Genomic DNA, 21,593 nt, shown 5'->3' on the forward strand with positions numbered 1-21,593 from the left:
AAACAAGGTTACAACTATTGTAAAAAAAAACACTGAAAGTAAATGTGACAAACTTCGACTTCCAACTTAAGCCTTACTGTTTGCGTATAGTATAGTTCAAATTTTAATTGCTGTCACTGTTGTCACAAGGTATGCAGTTTTCATTGTGATTTCAATTTTTATTGCGAATAAATACTCCTGTTCTCATTACCTAATAATAATAATAACCACTAACCGATCTATCGAAAAATACCATTTCTCTGCATTCAATTCAGAAATAAAATTGAAACGCCGCAGAATACAGTTTAAACATTTAACTCGACCCGAAACGGTGTTTTTAGCTTCACGTTAGGCCCCTGTGAAAAGTAATTGCCTACCCCTAAGCTATACTGTGCAGCTCGATGCGCTGAACTGCGTGATTCGTCATCGCCATTCGAACACAAACGCTGTCTGTCATAATCTTGTCACGACCCGAGCCAGAAAATGTCCTTAGTCAACGACCTTGTCAGTATGGTTTTGAAGTGTGTCACAGCTACATAATATTTCCTCTTTTGTCACGAGGGCCACGGCCGAAAACATTCCTCACTCAGGTACATGTGTATCAATGTATTCATTGCTTTCTTATTTCGGTTAATAAACACTTCCAAGTTGAAGCTGTATTTTCGTATATGATGATGTATGCGTTGTTGGCCTTTCATGGTTGCGCCTGAACACTCGTAAATTTAAGTCCACCGCCGGTCGTACACCGACAGCAGTAGCGAGCTTCAAGGGCGGCATCTGAAAAACGGAATTGCAATGCTTACGATTGAATACTTTCGGGATGGTATTGTGACTAATCTCAAAACAAGTCTGTCTTGGCTATTGCGATACAATTGCAATTTATGCGACATCAAAACTATTGACGTGCGGGTAGCCTATCTCTGACCACTGCGAACAATAACTATAAATTCGATGCCTTACTATTTGCAGCACAGATCACATGATTATAATATAGGCTTACCATATTTTGGAAATCAAAAAAGAGGACATTTTTTTCAGAAATATGCAACTTGCAAAACCGCAGTAAAATTCTCAAAAACCGGTTAATTTTTCCCACTTTGTGATCGGTTGACTGAAAAAAAAGGTCATCACTTCTGCTCAGAGCTCAAAATAACGTTTTTTACTCCACATTGCCAGGTGGATGACTAAAAAAAAGGTCATCTTTTCGCTCAGAGCTAAAATCACCGTTTTTCACTCCGAAATCCGCGCCGGAGCTTCACTTCTGTGCTAATATGCGGCATATCACTCGCAATTTGCTCTAAATCTGCCTAAATTTTCAAAAAAGAGGACAAAAGGGCGTCCTCCTAGGACACTTTCAAAAAAGTCAAAAAAGAGGACAAATCCTCTTAAAAAAGGACGTATGGTAAGCCTATTATAATATAATTGCAGGTATTTATGATTTTCAACTTTGCACGGTGCGAAATATGAGACATAAAGCTGTTTATAGCGCTTAGTGTGATCTCCCAAATCATTCATCGAAGTGAATGTCTCATGTTATGTCTCGTATTTCGCACCGTGTATAGTTGAAAACCATAAATACCTACCAGACGAAATTATCTGCCAAGAATAACCGAGGCAGCGCGGGTTCTAAAGGATATTTAGAATTCCAATTTCAGATGCCCGTTGCTTATGTTAACATTCATCCATCATCCGAACCTGACACAGTCGCTACATAAGCCACCCCTTGCTCGTGAACCTCGTCTATGTACTTAGATGATTTCAGCATGGTGTTCGAGCCGGAGCCGTGCACTTTAACGGTGCTTGAAAAAGGGTCGGAGCTGTACGTGAAATTCAATTGAAGCCGGAGCTGGAGCCGGTTCTTTAAAAAATAGCTCCCTATCCGATGTATTTTACAAAATGTGATACTGCTGCTATTGACTAAATAAACGCTGAACTCAAATGGAATTTACACTTAAATCACCTGATGCCAACACTATCGTACAATACCAGTGACCACGAGGGCTGAGCATAACGTCATGAGGATGATCGTGTGTACTGACTATCCATGTCAATCAGGAACGTGACCGTAACTGGCGCACCCCAAAGCCCACACACAAACGGCTAGCTCGGAGGGGGACCAAAATTATTTCGAGAATGAACATGAATTACAGAGTATTTTGAAAATTTATGCGACTTCATTCAACTTTTGTCACGCTACGCGCGATTTAATGCTGCCAAATCTCTTGAATTCTGGATACCCTTCCACCAAGAAAAAATACGCATGATTTATAGAAATTGGCATTTCAGCGTCTGCCATTTCCAAGCCATGACGCATCAAGACATATGAAGTTATAGGCCGTGCAACATGCGGCTCCGAGAAGTGTGCTAGAACGATCGGCAGCGAGAAAACCTTGGCCGAAAAGGACTGACCTCATGCTGACCGAAAACTGATATATATATATATATTACAAACATCCTAGAAGTGGGTCCTGCTACAAGTCGGCAGATATGGGATCAAAAATAAGCAATATCGGCCTGGTGCAAATGACCATAGTAGTCGATAAACACCATGAATACCACATACCACAAACAACAACCTCACTCAGCACTACCGGTAAATCTGATTACGTGGGCAGAGAGACGATTAAAAAATAGAACAATATTTATGCAATTCCCGATATTATTGACCGATTCAATAATGAATGATAGGAAATTCGCGCACTTCTCGCGAATCGGCGATCGAAGCTGATCCACAAACCAGTATAAAAAGTCTCGCTTCTGAGTAGCGGTGAAAATGTATATTCTGACAGGGGTTATTGGGGGGAAAGCACCCCAGAAGTTAAGTTCATCACCCAGGGAGCCCCAGACCAACGTGATTTTTTTTTGGGAGGGGGTGACGATATCAATATACTCCTACCAAGAGCTGCGTAGCCTATAGCTCACGGTTTTCTTCCTCCCATGTGTCACTCAACCTTGTCGTAAAGGACACGAAGTCGGGGAAGGGGTAAATCCTTCTCTGTAGTAGTTGCACACTGCTCGGAAAGCAGCGACCAAGACAATAAATCCCAAATACATTTTAATATAATGATAGAAAAACGTGGATAGAGGTTTAAAGAGAGTTCAAAGTGTATCACGTTCAAGACTGTTTCGAAATATGACGGCAAATAAATATTATTTTTGGTAATTAACCGACACTTTCTTAATCCCTAATATCAACACTGAGCAGCATTTATTACAGGTGCATTTCGCTGCTTTCAATTTAGAAATAAAACTAATAGGTTGCAGAATACAGCTAAAGATTTTGACTCGGCCCCCAGCGTATTTTCTGCTTCTCATTCGGCCCGCGGAGTAAAGTAATTGCCCGCCCCTGGTTTATATGATCTAACGAGGTCGAGATGGGTGTCTGATTACAATACATCTCCAATTCGTTTCGACAATCTTCTATCTTTTTATCATATCGCAATACTATGTTGTTTCCTTTATCTAAAATTTTCAATAAATGAATGGCTGAGTCCAGATAAACCTCAGACAGTCGGAGATTATTGCTATCGAATTGATTAATACGACAGGTTGCGCAACAGGTTGCGAGAATAGTAGTCCACTGGCCGACGACGGCTTTGGAGGAAACAGTTTATGGCTAATTCACTTGCCCTTAGCTGCCACCTCAAATTTATGGGACTGACTGCAAAGTGTTCTTGCTGTGGCTCTGCAATTAAGCTAAAATTGTGTTTCCTCCCATATCCATCTTCATATAGCGCCCTCACTAAGTGTAATATGATGGTATCGCTCGCATATATATCGTATTTCGAACTCAGAAGAACTAACATGCGCACTGCGAGATCATCTTAATGACCATTCGGTAGCATGGGCCCAAAGCAAATAGCAAACATTTTGTCATAATTAGTATCAAAACGCAATCAACACGTGTTCTGATAGTGAGACACCGCAGAAACACTGTCTACAAACTAATCAATACGTGATACTGCTACCGTCAGTTGTAGCCGGCGGTGGTTTTACAAAATAGAGCCTACGATAACGTTGTTTACTCAGGGCCTTACTGATATGACTCTTCTATATTCGTTTAATTTGAAGAGGATCTCTGGTGAGATTGTACTGATAAGTATACGGATACACTATAGAGCAGGAGCGGGAAAACCAAGGCCCGCGGGACGCATGCTGCCTACAATACTGTTGTGTTCAGCCCGCGAAAGTCTCAAGAAACGTGTGAAAATATTGATAAAATGCGTACTAAAAATCAAATTATACTGTGGGTACTTTCAACATGATAATGAAAAGTTATATCCTTACCATGGTATTTTTATTGATGGCACGATAGCATGACCTCGTGGCTAATGCATTCTGAAAGGTTTCAATTGCTAAACATCACGGAAAGTGAAATGTAAATGACTTAATTCGGATCACGAGTTTTATTGGCAACACGAGCAAGTTTATTCATTTTAGTGCTGTACTTGGAAAAACCGATTCGCTAGTGTGTTAGATGGATTCGTCCTTCGTAGACGTACAAGTATTTATATTTATAATATTTTTACATATTTTAGAGGCGTATTTAAAGGTATAGGTAAAGGTGTAGTAACATGGTTATGATGCTGTCATCGTTGTATGTGCTGGAGTAGAACCAAAAGAACAATCAGCACATCTATGAACAGATCGCTGCTCACAGACTCAAATTTACACCCAGTTCTAAAAATCGGGACAACCGACTTTCATCCCTAATTTTGACCATGAGAACAACAAGCTTATAAATTCTCGTCAATGTTTCTGACGATTTTACGTTATCATCAAATCAATGTTTGGTTTGTTTTAAATATACAAATATATATATTTTATTTCCATGTTGTCGTTCTGTCACGATATTGAATTTTGGCTTACTATCCAAATTTTATATACTGCGGCCCGTGAGCTAAAAACTTTGCCCACCCCTGCTATAGAGACTGCGATTGCCAACACGCGGTTTCACTTTTCATTATGAAAGCCCAGTAAGCAGTGGTGGCTTTTGGGGTGGGCGAGGTGGACGGTCGCCAAGGCCCCCTGGTTGATTTACGCGCTTTCGAGGGGGCCCCTGTCCTCGGTTTACGCGCTTTTTTTTCAACTGTTTCCCCGGTTTATGCGCTTCTTTCCAACTATTACCATTTTCTGAATAACCGTGGAAATCCTTGTATCCATAAAGAATATGGTACAGTACCGTCAATCATAATTCTCATTTTTTAGTTATCATTTTTCGTATGACCGTGAAAATTCATACATCCATGTAGAATATGGCACCGTAAACAGTTGTCGATCATCAAATTTCTGTGCGCGGTAAAAGAGCATACTTTGATTTTATGACGGGGGTTCCTACATTTAAGCGCTTTTTGGTTATCATTTTGCAAATAACTGAGCATACATGCAGGCCTACCCATATAGAATATGGTACTGTAAACAGTTGTCGATCAATAAATTTCTGCACACGTTGCACGAGCTTACTTCAATTTATGATGGGGCCCTCCTACATTTACGCAATTTTTGGTTATCATTATGCGAATAACTGAACATGAATATACATGCAGGCCTACCCATATAGAACATGGTACTGTAAACAGTTGTCGATCAATAGATTTCTGCACACGTTGCACGAGCTTACTTCGATTTATGATGGGGCCCTCCTACATTTACGCAATTTTTGGTTATCATTTTGCGAATAACCGTGAAAATATCTGCACCAATGTAGAATATAGTACCGTAAACTGTTGTCGATCATCAAATTTCTGTGCACGTTAAAATAGCTTACTTCGATTTTATGAGGGGGCCCTCCTACATTTACGCAATTTATAGTTACCATATTGCGAATAACCATGGATATCCATGCACGAATCTGAAATATTTTGTCGTAAAGAGGGGTCGATGATCAAATGTTTGCACCGATTAGAAGTGCATGCTTTGTTTTGAGTACCGTACTCATTCATTTTGTAATTAGATGAAAATCTTCTAAATGCTCTTGAAGGCGACCCGGTTTATTAACATGCTTTGAGTCCCCCGCCCTGAATCCTTGCAGATTTTGGTATCGCACTATTCACTCACCAAGTATTCACATAATTTTGAAGACCCGGCGGCTACTCCTTTTCTTCTAATTTTTATTCAGGAGAGATTTGCGCGAGAGACGCGATCGCATCAACTGTCGTGAAATTTTGTCGCGAATGATTATCACTTTCATGATATTTTTAAATAATATTCTACACCTTTTTCTCAGTGCTTTAAAATTGCAAAAACATTAAAACTACTACAGTGTATACAGTAAGTATATATTTTCAGTGACTGGTGCATCTCGTTCATTTTCAGTAATAGGCTAACTCCATGTCAGTAGCCCTAAAAATAATGGTTCATTTCAGTTTTTAGATTTGACAGAAATTTGGATCAAGTGATTTTGAAATATATCCGAGTAGCCTACATCACAATTTCAAGTTTTTAAATGCAATATCCAGCTTTTCGAGTTGGCGCATGATAAAAATCAAGCTTTTCTGGCTCATTCAATCGTAATATTGCTAGAATTTTTGGTAGGTCTGTACATAGCTATCTTGTAGAAGTTGGTCTAATATATCAGTCAAGTTACAATTTAGCTTTTTGTGTACGGCACTCAAGTTTAAAGTCATTGCTAATGAAAATCATTGGAGTATCCCTCTTATTTCTGTCAAATTAAAAAATTTCATCTCTAGTCATGATATGGAAGCTATTATAACATAGAATGATGAAAATTGAGTTTTTATTGAATACATAATTTCAAAGTTGTGACAGCAATGTAGCCTAAATTGTAGGCAGAAGTTGGAGATTTGGATAATGTTTAGTTCCTCTTGAAACTGGCGTTCGCAATCTTTGTGTGGACAGTGTTGCGCCAACAATATTTGAATTTGACGCTGTGTATGACTTGATTTTGAAAATTATTATGAGCCTGATTCTGACCCCTCACCTCATTTTATTGTCAGGTTCAAGAGCTTCTTCTATTCTATCTTTAGACATTTTGACGAGGTGGTCTGACTAAGCTGTTTTATGACCGGTACCATTGCAAGCATTCAATGTAAAATTTACCGTAAACATGAAACTATGTCTTGGTTAGGTCACTTCTGGGACAAATGGTGATTTGTAATATACCGGTATTTGTTCTTTTCTGTAGGTACTTTTGCTGTGTTAGCTGTTACGAATAAATAATTTTCCTTTCTCTGTAGAAATATAGTACATGAGTTAATCCTTGTTGAGTGATCCGGTAATAATTCTAGATGGCCATAACTCCTCGTGGTTGAGTCATCTTGTCAAAGAAGGGAAGTCATTTTTTTTTTAGTATCCATGAATCATGATGTCTCGACTGCTTTGGTAAGTTTACACCAGGCCAATATCATTTTGTGCCCGTATCATAGTTTCCATTTCGTTGTTCTTTTCAAATTTTGGTGTCATATTTCCTATCATCATTTTGATTTCTACTTTTTTGAAGTACTAAATGCAACAACCAATTGTCCGGTCATAGTAGTTTCTTCATTCATTGGAAGTTTCAATTCTTTGTACGTGTTCTATCAAATTCGTTGTTTGGTCACCATAGTGATCTAGCCCCCCCCCCCAGAAGATGCGTTTATAGATATATTGGGGCCCCCCTGGAAGTGTCGACAAGGGGCCCCCAAATCCTAGGGCCACCACTGCCAATATGCACGCCGCATAGAAATCAGTGTGGTATGAGATCATTCGACGCGAGAAGAAGTGTATGTTCTTGACAGGTAGTTATAAGGCTATACTGACAAGGACAAATAACCTATATCAGTGGCGGCTCGTGCTATAGGGCAACTGGGGCATTGCCCCACCTAAAATTCTGTTCAATAACAATTTAACCATTTATAGACGCACAGCGCTCAATATATATCGAGATCACAGCGAAACCCGCGTTCTTCTTGTGCTTTCGCTTGCAAATGCCCATACATAGCGAAGTCTCCGCGAAAATCGAATTCTCTTCTGTGTTTTCGCTTTGTGAATGCCTAGCCGGGGCTTGCCCCGGTAGCGCTCATAACAAGCTTTCACTATCTATTCTCTCAAAGCTGCGCACAATTAAGAAACGTTGCTTTACTCTCTCCTATTCGTAAAATGGCCGAGCAACCGGGGCAAATATGCTTGCTCGCCCCTAAGGTGTGATGTAACAATCGTATCTATATCTGAACTCGGATACCGTGATATGCGTTGAGTCGACCGTTGCTGGTACAGGTCGATTTTGATGGTGTTTCACACCATGATAATTCTTGAAACTTGGTATGTCATGTCGTGATGGTGGTATTTAACACTGTCCTAAGTTTCAGGGTTTCTACTCAAAGTTTAGGGTAGTAATTCCGTTTCCAAAGTCGAGTGTGTGCTGATCGGTCATGTATCGCAAACATATTTCACGCAAAGCCGGTATTGGTCTCCATTGATTTTAACGATGCTCCTTAGCTAGATCCGTCATGAACTTTTACATGGTATGTCTTGATTTTAGTATCGAACGCTGTGCCAAGTCTCAAGGTTGACACTCAATGATTAGGGCAGCAATTTCGTTATTAAGTTCGAGTATGGTAGAGATGTGCGCTGATCTGACACTTAGCCTACCTAACGCATTGCGGATTTCACGCAAAAGCCGGTGTAGGCTATCTGTGTTCTATACTGAGATAGGTGATGAGATGATGATATCATGAAACAGTTTACTAACATCCTCGGTTTGCATTCAAATATTTAGTTTTATTTTATATTCTCCAATGTCAATTTCACCGTGGAATGGTGGCCTTCGGGCCATTTGCTCACAATTACAACCCCTGTCAAGCGCGATAGCTGTTTCGTTTTCGATGGCGGCTAACAGCTGATCGCTTGATCAGCCGATTCCTCAGTAAATATTACGCAAAATTCGGCGTTGATCTGTTCGTATTAATTTTGACAGTGTACCATACCGAAAACGGTCATGAGGCTATACTTCTCGATGATTTCATGTAACAGTGTACCAAGTTTTCAGTTTTCATCCACGTATTTATTCGGTAATATATTTTCCGAAGGCGATTTTGCAGCAGACATATAGACACTATAGACCGTAAGCCGTATGTGTCGTGTGACAGTCTCCAGCCTCAAGGCCAGAATCTCCCAAGCTGTACCGGGACCGAATTTCCGAGGCTGCTATCCGTTGTTCTTCAGAATGATGTTTTGGATTCAATATGACATTTCCTTGTCCAATCTATGAGATAACAATTGCGTATGTGTCCGAACTCGTTGACCTTTCCAGTTAGGCATACGCAATCTCTCGATTTATAGTCATTTCCATTTCTGCAGATAAGTAGTCAGGTCAAGTGCGAACATGAATCGTGTTGAATCTTTGCTCCGTACGCCGTTTAGCCAGCTGCCTTTAGAGCAAAAATTAGAGGTAAAGCGACTAGGTCCGTATCAGCCTAGAAATTGCCCATTGATCCAATCGTACGCCGGAGGAAAGCGCACTCGTGCCTTTTCTTCAGCGCATTTCGATAAAAATGAATGGCTTACTTATGGCGAGGATAAAAACGCCTTGTTTTGCTTTTACTGTCTTTTATTCGACAGTGCCGGTACCGGAAGCAGTGGCTCTTGTTGGAACAAAATTGGTTATCGCGATCTGAAGCATTTGTCAGAGCGTCTGAAAACGCACCAAAAATCCCAAGTGCACATGGCTAGTGCAGTTAAATATAAATTGTTTGGCAGAGTAAATGTAATGTCGCAGCTCAATGAAAGTTATCGCGTATCAGTCTGCAAGCACAATGAGCTTGTAGATAAGAATAGGCATGTTCTCTCTCGGGTGATTGATGCCATTAAATTTATTGGAGTTCATGAATTGCCCCTTCGAGGCCACGATGAGAAGGAATGCTCTCTCAATAGGGGGGTATTTTTGGATCTAATTAAATACACGGCTTCCATTGATAGCATTTTGCGCGAACATCTCGACACCGCGACAGTAGCTAAGGGTACCTCAAAGACTATTCAAAATGATGTGCTTGATTCGATATATCACATCTATCTACAGCATTTGTTTACCGAGATTGTTGACGCTGAATTTCTATCTATTCAGTCTGACGAAACAACTGACATTACGTGTTTGTCACAACTAGTCGTGATTTTTCGGTTCACGAAATTTGGTATGCCAGTCGAACGATTCCACAGCTTTGTGGCTGTTGACGATCGCACTGCTGTCGGAATTTCTTACGTATTAAAAAAAACATTACAGCCCTATTCAGTTGAGTCGAAACTTATTGCGCAAACCTACGACGGCGCAGCAGTCATGAGCGGATCGCGACATAGCGTACAAGTTTTAATGAAAGAAGTTTACCCGCATGCGCATTTTTTGCATTGCTACGCGCATCAGCTCAATCTTCCATGGATAACAGCTGGCTTTTTATAATGTTTTACGTTTATGGGTGCCACCGCTTTGATTGCCTATCCCCTGGTCGTAACGCATCAGGATCGTGTACCAAACACTTTCGGACGAGGGCAAATCGATTTGACTCGCTTTCGGGACGAGAATCCATATACAAATCGGGTCGGAGGCGCTGCAGCACTTTACAGAATTGCTGAGCATGGAACGATTAAAACACCACAAGGTGTCATGCGAATGCTCTTTGTAGGTAGTTGGTCTGTGTATTTTTGGTATAGTCTTACTCGGCGCTTGCGTAATCTCTACCACGAAATCATAACGCATGCTACTAAGGATAACCTGATGATTGATTCGTGGCATGGGAACGATTCTTATTTCGCGTACATTTTGTAAAATAATCATTTGAATAAAAAACAATGAATAAAACATTTGTTACCGCACTTCAAGTCACGCCACCGGCAAACCTCTCGCGGCACCTACGTTAAAAATCATTGTTTACGGGAAATTCATGTGGCCATCATGAACGTTGAAAAACGCTACTGTGACGTCATATTGATAACAAGTCGCTTGCGGCCCTTGCCCCACCACCCGATATTGTCACGAGCCGCCACTGACCTATATCATTCTAGGTTACGGTTGCCATACACCCGGAATTTCCCGGACATGTCCGGAATTACAATGTTAAAACTGCATCCGAGAGGAATTTCTAAAATATGCCTGAATGTCCGGAATTTTGAAGGCTGGAAGTAAGCTCATAATTTTTTCCTAAATCAACATAAACACTATTATTTTCGGGCAGATTTGTGCTACATGAAATCTTTCTACCTGCTGCGCGAGATTTAGTATCACATGTATTGATTTTAAGATGGGGACTACCACCCTCGCAAAAACTGTGATCATAAACAAACAAAAATAACAATCATTTACTGAAATAGTTTTGACTGTAATCGCAATTATTGGAGAACACAGGATACATTCCTAGAGTCGGTTTAGGTCGTTTAGATGCTTTATTCAAAGATAGGGGTTCTAAACCTGGGGGTAATTTGCCTTTATTCTTGGGTTCGTGAAGATGTTGAACGTAATCAGCTTCCAAAATAGCCCGTGAGTAAATTGCGCAAAGGTGTCGACCTTTCATTAGTAATCACTAAGGCAAGTTTCTGTTGCACTAAAAACCTGAGAAAGTTGCATTTATTTTTAAAATTTTAACAAAAGTTGCAGAAGTTGCATTTATACAATATTTTGGAATCATGAGGGTATGAGATACTCGAAAGGTTCTAGCAGTTTAAAATGTGCATGGTGTCTGCTTGTTCCGTTTCTTCCTTCGTTATTCAATCGATCATGGTTGCATTTTTATTTACATAGGGTTCGCACAATTTACCAGTTAGTTCAGGGAGTTTCATGAATAACGGAATAGTGGGTACGCCGCATACCCGAAAAAATTGCTAGGTAAACACGGCATACCCAGTATACCTGCGGCACCTATGGTGGGCCGCATTGTCACTTGAAATCCAATAATTTAGTCTTTATAATAGTTTTATAGCATATTTTGCGCAATACTTGATAAAAGTTGCAGAAAAAAGTCGCATGAAAAATATAGACAAAAGTTGCAACATAAAACTCCTCCAGACAGATTAAAACACCATACTACATACATTATGAGTATTTACGAAGCTTCCAGAAGCTCTAAAAAAAGCGGAAAAAGCAGCAAAAACTTGCTCTAGTAATCAGCTTATCAGATTTGTAGCTGGGCCACGGAACATTTTCAAATTGGAAATCGAGTCGCGACCATAAAAGATTGGAAACCACATTTATATAGCTCATTGGTGCGCAGGGCGCACCAGCATTAGACTCAGGGCTTTGGAGCCGGAGCCGGAGCCCGGAGCCAGAGCCCCGGAGCCGTGGATTTTTGCCGGAGCTGGAGCCGGAGCCGGAGCTCTACATAAAATTCAGCCGGAGCCGGAGCTGGAGCCAGTTATTTGAGAGGTAGCCCCGGCTCCGACATATTTCATAAGATGCTATATGCAACAACCATATATGCTGAGTTCACATAATTCAATATCAGGCCTTCGCAAAATTAGGAATCTTTTCCTCTTTGGGTCTACCTTTTCCGACCAACCATGTTCCTGGGGATTTAACAGCAGAGCAGTCATATGTTCACTGTTCAATTTTCATACATGAGTGCCGAACCTTGGTATGCTAGATATGCCTGTGAATATCGTGGGTATTCGGCATAGCCGCAATTTAATCATCAGCACAACCTTGTTGGCCAATTGTATACGGTTCGAAAATAATGATCACTAAGTAGGCCTATATTACGCGAAATGGGAGAGAGGATAAAATCGTGATTTCGTTGCACATGTCGATATGACGAGCACGAGTCGAGAAATTCTATCTTATCGTTGCTATGAATCGGATGAGCAAATACTCGTTCTTTCGTGATAGTTCTTTAACCGGGCTGCGAAATTGTCAGTGTTATTGAGTATGCAATTATACATGCTAATTGGAATTCATTACGGCGCATCATCGTCATTCACTGCAGTAAGGATTTTCGAGCGTAAATAAGGGATGGCAGAAGAGTAGCCCAAAACCCCATGGTATTTTATGTTGGAGACAAATTACTGATTTGATACGCGATTTCCAATTTGTAATCATCTGTTCCGTTAATTCATTCTTGATATCTGCTCAGGGTTCTAGATATCTCTGTGTCAGCTTGATACTCTAGTACAGTGCTTTTCAACCTTTTTGAGCTCCATTCGCACTTTTTTTGTAAAATAAATTTCATTCGCACAAAGTAATCGAAAATTGTTATACAAAAAGAAGATGAAGATAGGCCTACTTAACAACATTTTGTTCGGATGTGCAACAAATTGGCTACTGTGTAGCTTAAGCTAACAAGTGTCTCAATAAAAAGGCAACTTTTTTCGCTCGTTTTGCTTTCAATTATTTCACTAAAACCCTTCTCGGCCAAACAATGTTGTTTGGAATTTATACCAGAACGTCTACTAGTGCTTGGATGACCAGGTCTTAAAATCTGTTCTGCACTCCTATCCAAAATACAGCGTATTTTTCGCGAGTGAAAAATGCTTGCTGGAAGAAATCGTTTTTGAGAGCTGACGCAAAGGTCCCACGAGGCTCCAGTTTGTCGAAAGGATGAAAAACCCACATATTTGTGCTGAGGCTTTGCCTTATGTCTTAGGAACATAAGGTGCAAAACGAACAAGGAGAGTAGGCACGTTAGAGCTCGCTACCTGATGATACGTTGTTCCAACTTCTGTCTCGCAAGTTTATGAGAAGAGCAAATAACTCACGGTACTATGTGTTCTACTCTTTAGCTCAATCTAACTTGAGAAGTCATAACAGTTTAGTAACGGTAAAGTAGCTTTTAGATTACCACCAAAATCTGAGTTTTTTGTGGCATCTCGCGCCCCGAGTCTCACTCAGGAAAAGGAATTTCTTTTTAATATTACAGTGGTATGCTACTATATTACGGGCATGTATGACATACAGAACGCGCACATCAAAATTCTACCCACCACAGCTCTACAAAACATGTCTGACGCACGCGATTTCAAATTAGGGCGAATTAAATTCCTGTGCGTATCGCAGTTGTTGTACTACTGTCTACTCAGATTGCAAGAACGGAACTATATTCCGTGCCGACAACGGAGCGTATCCAATCTATCTCAAAAGGTTTGGCCATCCAGCATAGGTCATTTTTAGACCGAGGTTTTGTCGCCGCTTATGTTTTTGGCACCGCATTTTATCAGCGGTTTGTTTGCCAAAACTTTACGTCTTCATGTGCCCCGACGCCTCGAAATGAATGAGTCTCATAGGCCTGAACTCGCTCGTTGCACACCCCTACCTACACTAGTTCATCCCAACGGTCTTCGACCATGTTTTCCAGAAAAAACAGTCGGACATATTTTATCATGAATTCTCATGATAAAGCCATATTTACTGCGTGTCTTGCTTATTGGCTATAGTACCCAGCACAGTGACTCTGGATATGCAAAAACGATCACAGGATTTTTTGCAATAAATATTACATACCTATTAACAGATAGCTCTGGCACCGTGTCGACCCAATATTATACCCTTTGCGTTACGTACTTAACCCTTGAAGGGGTAAAAATTTGCGCTACAGTAGACTTGCAAATGTGAGTCTTATCCTCGTGCCTCCCGCTTATCCAATAGTTATTACGAAAATTTGATGATTGTTTAGCGAAAGAAAGCAGGAAGTCAATTTGACGTCATTTTTCCAGCCTGTCGCAGGCTCAGACGGGCTGATATGCTGTATGTCTGCCACTATAGAGATTGTAGAGATCTCTATACTGCCACTACACCACCTTCCAAACCAGGCTTTTGGTTACGTAATAATTACAGTGCGGGAATATTAATTCAGTACGGCTTGTAAGAGCTACGATTAGTGGTGCGTCGTATCAAGTTTTTACAATTGCACCACAAATACAAAAGTTACACTGATTCTAAATTTCCTAGGTTTATTTGAATTATTCCACGTCAGAAAAGTTAACAATTAATCACGGTTTTCATTCGCACTTGATCCGGATTTTCATTCGCACTATTCGCACCACCTTCGTCATTCGCACTACAATTTTTTTCATTCGCACGAGTGCGAACCGTCACACAGGTTGAAAAGCACTGCTCTAGTATTCCTGGATTATCGCGCACTTTGACTTGTAAATGTGCAATGTGCATACTGCCTAGTTTAATTCGTTTTGGGCATGGCGCAATGTGCATGGCACAGAGTTTAATTCGATTATTCGATTTGTTTCAACCGGAAAATATTATATTCATATAAACTTGATCGGCACTGGATGGACTGGTAACGAGTGCACCAATATCGAACGCCAAACCATTGGTCATTTGGTACAGATCGAATTTCTATTGATCACCTCGTAATATCCGCCCATATTGCTCTTACTACAGTTACAGTTAATGTTACTGACAGCAGACAGACTCTAGATTACTATAGATAACTAACCTACGGGTAAATTAGTAATCTATATAGACCAGGGGCGGCCCACCTTTTCGGCTAGAGGGCCACATGAAATTGACGAACGAGTGCGCTGCCCACTAGCCGCGCCAGGCGCGTAAAATTTTCAAAGTTAATATTATTATTACTTGGGTGTATTGCCGGTCGACTGTAGACCGCCCGCTGGACGCAGTTTGCAAGGACAGGACTATTCGGCATCTGTACATATCGATATCGAAGATTTCCGCTAATATACGACAATCATTTTGTGCCTACATTTCATCGCCGACGATCTTTCTGCGAACGCAAACGCGAAAATACTTTCTCTCGTAGACTCATTCGGATAAATTAGGCCTTTTTTCATTTTCAGGTGGGGGTAGGCTAGTAAGAAATCGTGTGACAATCAAACACGCGAGGCGTGACGAAAAATTTTACTACTATTTTAGTTTATTGTAGGGTACGACGATTTATTAAAAATGTGACTGGACCCTGGATCTGCCTATGCGTCGAAACTAATATTTTAGTCATCAACATCCCAAGTGTCACTGGCAGACTAATCATATTTAAAGTTGGCCTTGCAAGTTCACAATCTGAGCAATTCAATTTCGATGATATAACAGAATTTATATAATATAATGGGACGTAGGCCTATGCCACATATGGCCCGCAGGCCCGGGTTGCCCACCCCTGATATAGACAGACAACAGCTGGAGCCGGAGCTAATGTATGATAAAAGAAAGCTCCGGAGCCGGAGCTGGAGCAATGCAAATTTACGGCGGCTCCAAAGCCCTGACTGATAAATAATCTTATTGGTGTGACATGAGCATGACTTAACGATGTACGTTGTACAATTACCTTTCCTGAATTTTCGAAGTTATCATCCTCCACCAGTTCTACCGCCAACTCTGATCATGTGGACGGAGAGAGGATCAAAACTATATAGTAATTTATGGAAGAACCAATACTGTTGACAGAATTCATTCAAATCATTTACAGACCAGATGCATATAAAATAGGGTTACTATATGTCCTCTTTTAAGAGGATTTGTCCTCTTTTTTCACAAAATTGAAAGTGTCCTCGGTGGACGCCTAAATGTCAACGATTCATTTTTATCAGCAATGTTAGGCCCCAAAGACATGTGCTATCACAAATCACGAGATCCATATAACGAAATCGGTGCTATTTAACATATCCTTCTTTCATACATGATCTGTCCTCCGCGATGCGTGATATTGTCTTATAGACTGTTATAAATGTCATGGTGATTTCTTTAACACTATTCTTTCGTCACAATGGTCACGCTCGACTCGCCTCATCGAACGGCAGAAGAAGCACGACCACGTTTCACTCTTTTTCTTTCGACGGCCATGTAGTAAGCAGGGTCGTGACTTGCTCCTCGTTTGGTAGGACATTGACGTAATGTGTTTTTATTTTGCAGTATTGCAAGTATTTTTTAACGTCTTGTTATCAAGTTGGGTTAGTTGATCCGTGCTCACTGTTCGTCAATACAAAGTACCGGAAAGACACTGTCTCTGGATTAGCAAGCTAGTTAAGGATATCGGAAGTCAGTCATACATACTATCAGCCAGATACTCTCGTCCAGCTCGGTCAAAGAGCTGAAACTCGTCCCTCAGGACATAGTTAAAAAATAAAGCACTGATTGACGTCAAGATGGATTCAACACGGCAAGCAGCCGATCGAGAAGCATTCAACAAGCAGCATGTTGACAAAGTCATGCAGGAATCCAGCGCTGCTTTCGAAACAGCAGAGCGCGCTTTCTACACTGCAATCAACAGCGCGTCTTCGCACCCACTCATCATCAAGTCTAAAGGTGCGCTAGACGATCTATGTATTCAACTCTACGATGATTTGAATGAATTGGAGCGAACCCTACAAAGGCACGAACCCCGTCATCCGAGTATCCGCTCGATAAGGGAGCTGAATTTAGGGATTGCAAACGGCCAACGCCGAGTAAATAATGCTTACAAGGAATTCAGAGACGAAAGCACAAATTCTGCAGCAAGTGTTGACCTCGGAGACACCCGACAGCATTTCAGAAAGGATGCAACGTCGAGCCGTCGATTTGGCAAGACCGCCAGTTCCGTAAGAACTCACGCCTCAGTGGAACGCATTCGCGCCGAGTGTGAAATTGAAAGACTAAGAATCAGGGCAGCAGAAGAACAATCGAAATTAAAAGCCGAGGCGAAGCGTGCCGAAGCTGAGGCCAAACGAGCCAAACTTGAACTTGAAGCTGAGGAAAAACAAGTCGAACTTGAAGCTAGATGTGAAGAATCGAAACTCGCAACCGAGCGACAGCTCCTCGAAGCCACTGAGAGATTGAAAATCATCAACGCCAAATCGTCCTGTAGTGGTTCTGTCGCGACGCAGTATGTCGAGCCTGTCGCCCCAGTAAACAGCGCAGTGAGTACAGATCCTTTATACATGCCTTCTACCCTTGGGCAAAGTTTTGTGACTCTGAACACGCCTGCACCTGTGACACTTAACAGTGTTGCTCAGGGGCCCATTAATGGGCCGGCGGTGACTCACCCTGTGCTGACTACTAGACAGTCGGCCGCACCGGCAAGTCATAAAAAATTTGAACCAAGTTCGGCCCGCTTATATGATTATAGCGACCCGGCGACCGACAGCGGCCTGGAAGCTCGGTCTCATGGCCAGGCTCGTGATTATAGTCAAACGCCATACCCTCAAGCTGCCTATCAGCGCATCCCTACTGGGCCGGCAATGCCCATGGACGGGATAGTTTCGCCTCCTGTACAGACTGGTTTTGCGGATGCGGCCCACAATGCCAGCCGTATCCCCATTGATTCTAGCTACTCACAACCATATAATTTTGGTAACCCGATTATAACTAATGCCAGTCTCGCCCCACGTCCTCTAGATGACTTCCCGCCTGTTGTACACAGCGGCGGCCATATTCCTGTCGAGTATAGTCAGCAAACTTCAGAAAATTTTGGTCCCTCAATGCCAGTGTCGGGTTATAGTTCGGGTACACGCCATAATGATAACCATAATAACCCGTGGAACAATATATTGGGCTCCATCAAACTTGGTTTCGACCTTCAAACGATCTCAGTCTCCTCATTCAACGGAGACCCTCTAGACTATCACCGGTTCATCAACGAATTTGATAGCGCCTTCGAACCCCAAGGCGTAGATCCTAGTGAAATTCATCCTGATAGAATTAAGTTGAACAAGCTCATTTTATACTGTACTGGCCCTGCCAAGGCAGCTCTCGCAGGCTGCCGCGCTGGTCGTCATGACAAGCAGGCGTATACACATGCACGCAAAATCCTGCATGATAACTATGGGCGCAATTCCTATGTTACCAACGCATTCATTGATCAATTAAGAAATGGGGACCCGGTCGACCCTAATAATAGACAATCACTGATAGAGGCCTCTGACCAGTTACGGTCTGCCAGACACGTCCTCGCCCAGTGCAAAGCAATGGCGCAAGTCAATGCGCTGGGAGTTCTTCACGAGATAATGGGTCGCTACCCTAAATACTTCCTACAACGGTTCCTGGGCCAACACGAAGAAAAAATGAAAGGCTCCAACGTAACGTTTGAAGATTTCGTCGACTTCGTACAACGCGCAGCCGATACCGCAAGAACTCCAACCGCACAATTCGTCTATAGCCTTCCGAATTCAAGGTATACTTCGCCAAAGACTAGAGTGAAAGTGCATGCCACATCAATACACTTTCCCGGTCACAACGTCCAAAGACGCAGTACCTCTCACCAAAAGCTGCCTCCTTGCCTACTCTGCAGCGGCGCTCACCCTCTCTACAGATGTGACGCTTTCAGAGAGAAGACTCCGACCGATCGCAACGCATACGTGGAAGAAAAATCGCTCTGCAACAATTGTTTGAGCTACGGTCACGATCACCATAGTTGCGGATCGAGTTATCGATGTCATATCGACAATTGCGGCTCACCGCATCACAGCCTCCTTCATGGAGCATTTCAAAATGTGACAAGGCACGTCACAAATTGCCGTAATAGGCCTACCGATATTGCCAATGTAAATGCCATGCTGGCATCGGCAACTAAGAATAAGAACCCTGTGCGGCTATCTGTCGTTCCAGTAAAAATCACGTCTGCCGATTCGAATGCTGTAGTGATTACTAACGCCTTTCTAGACCCTGGATGCGGCACGTGCATCTGTACCGAGCGGCTCTTAGAAAAATTGAATATCCATGGTGATCAAGTCGATCATGAAATGGAAACCGCAATCGGCATTGCCACGGGCACCGCGCAATTCGTGTCGCTTTCGGTGCAAGGCCTCGATCAGAGCGCGGTCATCAATCTCGAAGACGTGCTGTCAACCCCGTATTTTCCAAATGTCAATATTCACGCGCCAAATGTCGATACCATCGCAGCGTGCGATCACCTCAGTCACATAAGCATTCCTATCGCTGAGACAAGCGATGTCGATCTCCTTGTGGGTAACGATTTCCTCGTGAATTACCCCTGCACCGAAGTAATACCACCGCAAAATGAACTGCCAGGTGCCAAGCTATCAGTTTTCGGCTGGTGCTTGGGCGGCCTTGACAAATCACTCTCCAAGAGCGCCCCCGCGCGCGATAGTGTAAATTTTGTTAATGCAAATTTCATACATGTCGATAATTTCGCTAAACAATGTGTCTCGCCTATATTGCCAATGTTTTCTATTCGTAATGCCGATTTTTCTGACATTTATACCGACCCCTACGAATCAAAGAACTCTATCGAAGATGAGCAGGCCCTCGCCGCTATGAATGAACCTGCGCCCATCGTGAACAGTCAATTTCAAGTTGGCCTCCCATGGCGGATGAAGGAGAAAAAATTACCTTAGGACCGAGGAGCGGTTAAGAAGACGCCCGAAACTCAGTGTTCAAAGGTCGTCAAGGAACCAGAACTATTCAGCAAATACAAGCAGATGAATGAAAATCATTTTCGGGAGTATGCGCAAGTCGTTACGTCAGACTTACTCTCTCCTACAACACGACAATTCTACTCAATCCACTGCCTCCTGTTCGAAGACGGTCATCTCGACGGAAAGGCGATAGACTATCAAATGATTCCACATCTATTCGTAAGCACATCCTCACCAAGGTTTGCACAATTCTGTCTGCGCCAGATCGTAGCGCTCAACGCCCCAAGTGCTGGCAAGCCTGCACTTGACTGCATCCTGAATAACACCTACGTTGACGGCATACTGCACTCAGCAGGCGACCTTGAAAAGTCGATCCGCGTCATTAAAGAACTTTCTGCCAACTATGGCTGCAATCATAAATTTGGCATTGGAAATAACGAAATTATGTCACAGATCCCTGAATCTGCTCGCGCCTCCAACCTGGTGGACCTCGACTTCGAGCACTCAGACGACGAGCAGACACCAGGAGTTACCGGGAATATAAACGAAGACACACTCAAAGCCCGAACGAACATTAAGCCTTTCAGAGGCATTGACAGTCGAATCGCCCGAGTCTTCACTCCATTGGGTTACCTCGGCTCGTTCTCTCTACCTGTAAGACTGATCCTACAGAAAATTCTGCGCGATGCATTGCATGCGTATTTGGGTCTAATCATTGCCTTAGTTTTGTTGCCTGCTGCCTTATTCATATTTAGAGCACCACTGTTGCTTCTATTTTGTTGCTTGCTGATAACTGTCAGCTTCATTGACCTTTTGTCACAGGGCAGTGACTGCCCGTACCGCTATAGTCGCGACATTAGAAAAATTTTGTCGTCTGGAGCTGTACTAGATTTCGCGTCATGTAATGCACGTCTAGTTGTGAACATTTGGTAATTTCTGCCGCCCTATTTCATAACTAGATCACCACCATTCCCACAGATTTGTTGCTCATTGATTAATGTCTCCGTATTCACAATTCTCAACAGGGCCGGCTATGTCATGGTGGTTTCTTTAACACTATTCTTTCGTCACAATGGTCACGCTCGACTCGCCTCATTGAACGGCAGAAGAAGCACGACCACGTTTCACTCTTTTTCTTTCGACGGCCATGTAGTAAGCAGGGTCGTGACTTGCTCCTCGTTTGGTAGGACATTGACGTAATGTGTTTTTATTTTGCAGTAATGCAAGTATTTTTTAACGTCTTGTTATCAAGTTGGGTTAGTTGATCCGTGCTCACTGTTCGTCAATACAAAGTACCGGAAAGACACTGTCTCTGGATTAGCAAGCTAGTTAAGGATATCGGAAGTCAGTCATACATACTATCAGCCAGATACTCTCGT

The 21,593-nt window shown here is 42.2% G+C and overlaps 2 protein-coding genes across 2 annotated transcripts in view; one reads left to right on the forward strand and one right to left on the reverse strand.

Annotated features, from left to right (window-relative positions):
• The window catches only part of LOC145434849 (uncharacterized), a 262,689-nt gene that overhangs the window by 186,924 nt on the left and 54,172 nt on the right, over nt 1–21,593 (reverse strand). The gene's annotated exons all lie outside the window — the stretch shown is intronic.
• LOC145434825 (uncharacterized) lies at nt 16,705–21,189 on the forward strand. The gene has a single exon (XM_080312051.1). It carries the CDS (start codon nt 17,008–17,010, stop codon nt 20,191–20,193), a length of 3,186 nt encoding a protein of 1,061 aa, XP_080168177.1. The 5' UTR covers nt 16,705–17,007; the 3' UTR covers nt 20,194–21,189.

Source organism: Botryllus schlosseri, chromosome 3, assembly GCF_051294905.1.
Source record: "Botryllus schlosseri isolate E-star chromosome 3, Bs_hap1, whole genome shotgun sequence".
NCBI lineage: Eukaryota > Metazoa > Chordata > Ascidiacea > Stolidobranchia > Styelidae > Botryllus > Botryllus schlosseri.

Excerpts from the sequence above, each read along its gene's own strand:
- LOC145434825 (XM_080312051.1), top strand. The coding sequence starts at position 17,008 with ATGGATTCAACACGGCAAGCAGCCGATCGAGAAGCATTCAACAAGCAG.